Source organism: Chenopodium album, chromosome 3 (genome assembly GCF_948465745.1).
Source record: "Chenopodium album chromosome 3, dcCheAlbu1.1, whole genome shotgun sequence".
In the NCBI taxonomy this organism is placed as follows: domain Eukaryota; kingdom Viridiplantae; phylum Streptophyta; class Magnoliopsida; order Caryophyllales; family Amaranthaceae; genus Chenopodium; species Chenopodium album.
Genome location: NC_137836.1, coordinates 290,178 through 296,474, shown reverse-complemented (window position 1 = coordinate 296,474; position 6,297 = coordinate 290,178). Strand labels below are relative to the sequence as shown.

At 34.7% G+C, this 6,297-nt stretch overlaps 1 protein-coding gene and 1 long non-coding RNA gene across 2 annotated transcripts; one reads left to right on the top strand and one right to left on the bottom strand.

The window, feature by feature from the left end:
- Positions 1-1,280: 1,280 nt before the first annotated feature.
- LOC145609573 (uncharacterized) lies at positions 1,281-2,770 on the bottom strand. Its single transcript, XR_014106038.1, has 3 exons — positions 2,503-2,770; positions 2,216-2,268; positions 1,281-1,530 (listed from the first exon to the last, which is right to left on the bottom strand). It is a non-coding gene; the product is annotated as an uncharacterized LOC145609573 (long non-coding RNA).
- An 818-nt stretch (positions 2,771-3,588) lies between these two features.
- Positions 3,589-4,176, top strand: LOC145621570 (uncharacterized). Its single transcript, XM_081676296.1, has 2 exons — positions 3,589-3,793; positions 3,890-4,176. Exons 1-2 carry the CDS (start codon positions 3,589-3,591, stop codon positions 4,174-4,176), a joined length of 492 nt encoding a protein of 163 aa, XP_081532422.1.
- Positions 4,177-6,297: the final 2,121 nt, after the last annotated feature.

Below are 6,297 nucleotides of genomic sequence, written 5' to 3'. Positions count from 1 at the left end.
CTTGTTTTAGGCGTTCTGTATTCCCCTTTTTATGGTAGTGTCATGAGGTGGTGCTACCCTTTTGAAAGACACATGGGTACATTACAAGATAAAGTACGGATCCGGGCTCACCCTAAAGGAAGTATGATGCAAGGGACCGTGGGTGAGGAGATAGGAAACTTTGTGGCGGACTACATAGCCCTTGCTCAACCTAGCTATTGGTCTTCCTACTTCTTGACATGAAGGTAGACTTGATGGTCATGACACAATTAGGTCGAAACGAATGTCACCAAACCAAGATCAGTTCTTACAAGCACACCTTTATGTGTTGCACCATGTTTTAGATGTGCACCAATATTTAGACGAGCACATGGCTAGTTTGCGTGATGAATTTCCATCGAACGGTGAAAGGGCACTTATGAAGTTGCATAATAAGATGTTTGTTAATTGGTTTCGTGATCGAGTAATGAGTCGATTGCTGGATGATACTAATGTGACCGATGCAATACAGTGGCTTGCGTACGGTCCTATGGATGATGTTCGTTCATTTGAGGGATATGACATCAATGGGTACACTTTTTGGACCGAGGGTCGTGATTTGAAATCTTCCTCCACCCAAAACAGTGGTGTAACGCTTGTGGCATCGTCAAGGAAGTTTGCAAGTGCTAAGGATAAATCACCTGTCGATGAAGAGTTGTCATACTATGGTCGAATTCAAGAAATATGGGAGCTTGATTATTGTGACTTCACGGTTGCTCTTTTCAAGTGTAAGTGGGTTGATAATATGAGGCGTAACGTCAAATATGAGGACTTTACTCTTGTATATCTTGGCCACTTGAATGATAGTGCGAAACCATTTATCCTTGCATCTCAAGCTAAGCAAGTGTTCTACATAATTGACCCAGTCGATTCAAAATGGTCTATAGTGCTAGCTGGCAAAAGAAGAATCCTAGGCATTGGAGATGTTGAGGATGAGGAAGAATATGATGCGTTTGATGATTCAGCACCTTTCACCGTTCTTAGACCTGTTGTACTAAATGGCATAGACAACGAAGCAGGTTATATGCGATCAGACCACAACGAAGGAATTTCAGATTGAGGTAGTTTGATTAAAAGTTAGTAGTGGTTTCATTGCAAATATAGTTTACTTATGTAGGGAGCATTGGAGCCTCATGGTGATTTGTAATTCCAATAACACAATTTATCACCTTGATTCAGCTCGATCATCGGAGAAGTGGCTCGTGAAGTCTATATTGCAAAAGTAAATATATATTGTAACACCCCCAAATTACTCTCTAATATTTACAATAATAATAATCCAACTTTAGGGAGTAACATGGGAGTATTACCGCCACGTGATTACGTAAGGCTTAACAGAGATTTGCAGCGGAAGAAAATACTTGTCATTTAATAATAATAATGATAATAGTTCAAGAAATTTCTGAAGTAACTAAAACATTGATACTATGTCTACTAAATTTAACTAGGTGATCACCGCCCATTGTCCCCAATGCAGCATTTAATTCACGTCTTCTGATCGCCATCACCTATCTACTCATCATTAATGATAAGTAGGGCCAAGCCAAAACAAAAGAGAAATACGTATTAGCCAAAATGCTAAGTACATACAAATGCTAAACATGTAAAATCAATTTAGTTCATTAAACATGCTTTCAAAAGTTTCGACTTTAATCAATCACAATTGATTCAAACCACTCGTGAATATAAATTCTCATATTAAAATATATCATTTTCCGAAATTAATAATTTTCCAAAAATAGTCTAAGACAAAGCATGGATAGATCCAATCCTCATTTCACAAATCATTTTTCCACCTAAGTGTGCACACCCCCCAAGCTAGTAACTCCTTACATAGTGCTATCAAGGGGAAAGACTAGGTCATACATAGTCCATAGTCTTCAATTTTATCTCCACATAGTGGGAGTCATAAAAATCCAATATATATCTTTGATAAATCAACCTTCCAATTCCCATGTATGGGATTTCAACAACATTTGCTCTTTAAAATGAATTTGAATTCAAGTATGTGTATAAACAACTTTTAGAACATTGAAATTATTTCCAAAGATCAAACATTAAAACATTTCACAATATTCATTTCATTTCATAAACATTCATAAATCCTTGTTCAACATTCAAACATATTTCATCATTCAAAACACAAAACACATTTGTATAAAATCACATATTTAAAGATCTAGCCACGAGTACGTACCTTGATCTTTTGCAACAAACACAAATTTCTTAATCTCAAACTTGCAATTCCCCCTACAAGGAACCAATAATCCTAAATCAAAAACTCTTCAACCCATGAACATTAAACCATTAAATAACGACCCTAGACTAGTCGTGCATGAACAATTATATTGACTCTTTACAACTATTCACCTAGATTTACTACCATGAATTATCTCCTAAATAAACATTATATGGAGTAATAAAATCAGATATAAAACCTTATAATAATAAATTGAAAATAAATATTAGTTTTAGAATACTAACCGCAAAACAACCTAAAGTAGAAAGGTTCACGTTGAAAAGAAGGAGTCAGATCTTGCAGAGGCCATATCTCATAGTATATAACTCCGAATTGGGTGATTCTTGAGCCTAACCTCAAGGGTTTTTCGAGAAGAACAACTTTGTCTCAAATATAAAAATGCTAAAAATGAAAATAAGTGGCTGAAAAATGGCCTGGAACATATACGGGATGAAGAAGTACGAAAATGGGAGGAAGAGAGAAGAAAGAAGGATGGAGCTTTGAGGGCAAGAGACTTTTGGCTTAAAATGGCTGAACTTTGGATCCTATTTATAGAGTTTGAGAGCCCTATTGAATCATGTATGATGTCAACAACTTGGGGGTCAAGGAAGTTTATGAGGTCATGTTATTGACATCATGTATGATGTCAACAAATTGGAGGCCAAGTATTCAAGTTTGTAAGAGAAGTTTGTGACTTTGGTCATGCTTTAGGAGTAAGAAATGGACTTGGGTCCTTTGACTTGGAGCAAAGAAATACTCAAAGTAAATATATGATTTTCGAGTATTACATTTCCGGCTTAACTCATACGTATAAAATATTTTATAAATGTAATTATTATTTCCGTAAAATTATATATTGATAAGTTAAATAATGCTATTGTATTATCTAAATACATATTTATATTTTTAAAATAATTTGGAAGGAAATCGAACATTATTAAATTAATAAATTTGATTAATATAATTAAACGGGTTTAAAATATGGGGTATTACATATATAGCTACCAAGTGATGAATATTGCTAATAATAATAATGGTGAGATTGAAACTGGAAAGGGGTTAAACCAAGAACTTGGTCTAAAAAGACCGGGGGAATCAAGGTGGGGATCTCATTATAAATCATTGTTGAATTTGATTGAGTTGTACCCAGATGTGATTGATGTATTGGGTTTCATTTATAGTGATGCTTCTTTTTCGGGAAATAGAAAGAATGCACGTGGTCTTATGGTTTCATTACGCTCATTTGTTTTTGCATTCATACTGCACCTCTTGTTTGATCTTTTGGGTATCACAAATGAGTTATCATTAGCTTTGCAAAGGGAGGATGAGTGATGAGTGATGATGAATTTGAGGATTTGTTAGAAAAGGTAAATCGGTTTTGTTATGGTCATGATATTGATGTTCCTAACATGAATGATTTTTATATGACTCCAGGAAGACCAAAGAGAAATGCTCCAAAAATCACTTATGAACATCACTATCGTGTAGAGGTGTTTTATGCTACTATTGATTTACAACTTCATGAGCTTAACAATCGTTAAATGAAATCAATATGGAGTTGCTCCGTTGTGTGGCTTGCTTGTGTCCTAAGAACTCATTCCATAATTTTGATGTGGTGAAATTGAATGACAGAACTATATTATGATTTTGATTCAAATGATATTAGGGGACTTTCTTCTGAGTTGAGAAACTTTATCATTGATGTGCGACAACGTGATGAGTTTCAAGGTCTTGTTGGAATTGGCGATCTTTGTAAAGTGATGGTTGAAATAGGGAAATATGTGATATATCCATCGGCACATATTCTAATAAAGCTAGCATTGCTTTTACCAGTTGCGACTGCAAGTGCGGAAAGAGCCTTTTCTGCCATGAAATATGTGAAGTCTAAATTGCATATTAAGATGGGTGATCAATTTTAGAATGATTGTTTGGTGGCATACATTGAAAGGGATATTTGTGAGACTATTTTCAATGAAACTGTTATGTACCACTTTCAAAATATGAAACCTCGTCGAGGGAAATTACCTTAGAATTATTTATGTATTGTACTTTACATGACTTTTTTTCAAGGATCTTATATGACTTATAATTAATTTGTGGATTTTAATTTTTAATAGTTATAAAATTTGTTTGAATAGTAGATCATTTTTATAGTGACCTCGCTGCTTATGATTTCTGGATCCGCCACTGAAAACAATCCTACCTTTTCAAATTCCAAGAATAATTCCACCTTTGACATTCATCTGTTCAAAATGAGCATTTTAACCTACAACTTGTTTAACAGGTTATTTATTTTTTTTACTTTATTTATTTATTATCTTTTTCAATCTCCCATCTCCCACCTTATCCACACCATAACCACTATCACCCTTCCATAAGCACCACCACATCACAACCTAACCCCATCACCTTATTTCTCTCTCCTAACCTAAACCTCAACCACCAGCACCACTAACCACCTCAACCCCAACACCACTAACCCCACCACCTCAACCCCAGCACCACTAACCACTAGCCGCTGATAGTGTAATTGTAGACACCCATTTGTGTCTCCCCAAAACCAAACCCAGTGATGAGTACCTTTCACGTCGAATCATAATCGAATGAAGCGAAAGTGTGGAAAGTCTAGTGTTGCGGAAAGTTTTTATTTCTTTTCTCTTCTCTCTGTTTTTGAAAACTTATTTTTAAGAAAACATCCAATCCAGTTTGGTTGGTCCATGATATGGGTCCAATAGTAGTGTAGTTGGATGGGGTTTGCAAAGACCTTTCCAACGATATATTATAAGCCCAATTCCGATGAATATTGAGGAAATTATGACCAATTTACTAAACTGGGCCCGGTTTGAGCTTTATATACGGCCCAATGATCTAGGGGAGGGCCTAATATGATTTATCATTCCTAATGCAATTAGGAATGGTTTTAGTCTTCTAGAATCTTCTAGAAGGTTCTTTTCATTCCTAATTCAATTAGCATTGATAAATTGACTTTTGTTGACTTTTCAGAGTTTTAATCAAAATCAAATAGCATTTTCGAAGAAATTATATGATTTTATCCTCCAGTACGGTAAACTTATCGGATTTTTGAAAACGCGTTGGTATCAGGCTTGGCGCCTAACCCCAGGCCTTGGCGCCTGGAACCAGGCCTGACGCTTGGCGCTAGTGTTGGTGCCTGGCGCCAGCTAGCCAGGGTTGGCGCCAGCTCTGTTTTCTGAGTGTCAGACTCTGTTTTGTTTATTTATCTTTTTTGGCTGATTTTCTCTATAAATATCGTATTAAAAACTCCGTTTTCATTCATCATCTACATCTATCATTCACCAATTCTCCTCATTCACAAGTTTTAATTAGCATTCTTTAATTCATTCATCTCTTTCTTTCTTTCTTTTAAAAACTTTGCTCAAATACAAAATTCCGCATTCACAAGACTTAGAAACACCTAGCCATATTCGAAGTTGCCTTCGCCCTAGACGTGAAAGGTTTAATTTCTGAGGGTTTGGTCCCAAATCTCTCTTTCAATTATTTAATTTAATTGTTTTGTTTATTATTTTCCTTGAAGTTACTAACGTGTGTATTTTGTTATTAGAAAGAGGTACGAGGCATCAAAGTAAGTGCTTTAATTGGTTTTTATTGATGTTATGATGTAGACATCATGTTTATATTGTTATTATTGATTCCTAGTATCATGTTTAGGGAAAAAGTTATAATATCAAATATGCTTAATATGATTCCTGCGATGCCTTTTATATTCTTCCTAATATTTATGATCGTTAGTATCATGTTAGGGCTAAAGATTTGATTTTTATTGCTTAGTGACATGCTAGGGTTTGTTATTAATTTTGTTAGTATCATGCCTAGGATCTTGCTATTACTATTGTGCTTTAATATTAACATGAACATGATAATTATTATAATTGTTATAATTGTTGATGATTATGAATATTATTATTATTATTATTTTGATGATTATTATTATTCATGTTTATTCTAATGCTCGATTATTTATTATGTTGCTTGATATTTATTGTTATTGCTTGATCACACCT

Bases quoted from the DNA above. Each gene is read 5' to 3' on its own strand.
- LOC145621570 (XM_081676296.1), top strand. From the start codon at position 3,589: ATGAGTGATGATGAATTTGAGGATTTGTTAGAAAAGGTAAATCGGTTT. The intron at 3,794-3,889 runs GTTAAATGAAAT...ATTGAATGACAG, and splicing joins ACTTCATGAGCTTAACAATC to AACTATATTATGATTTTGAT.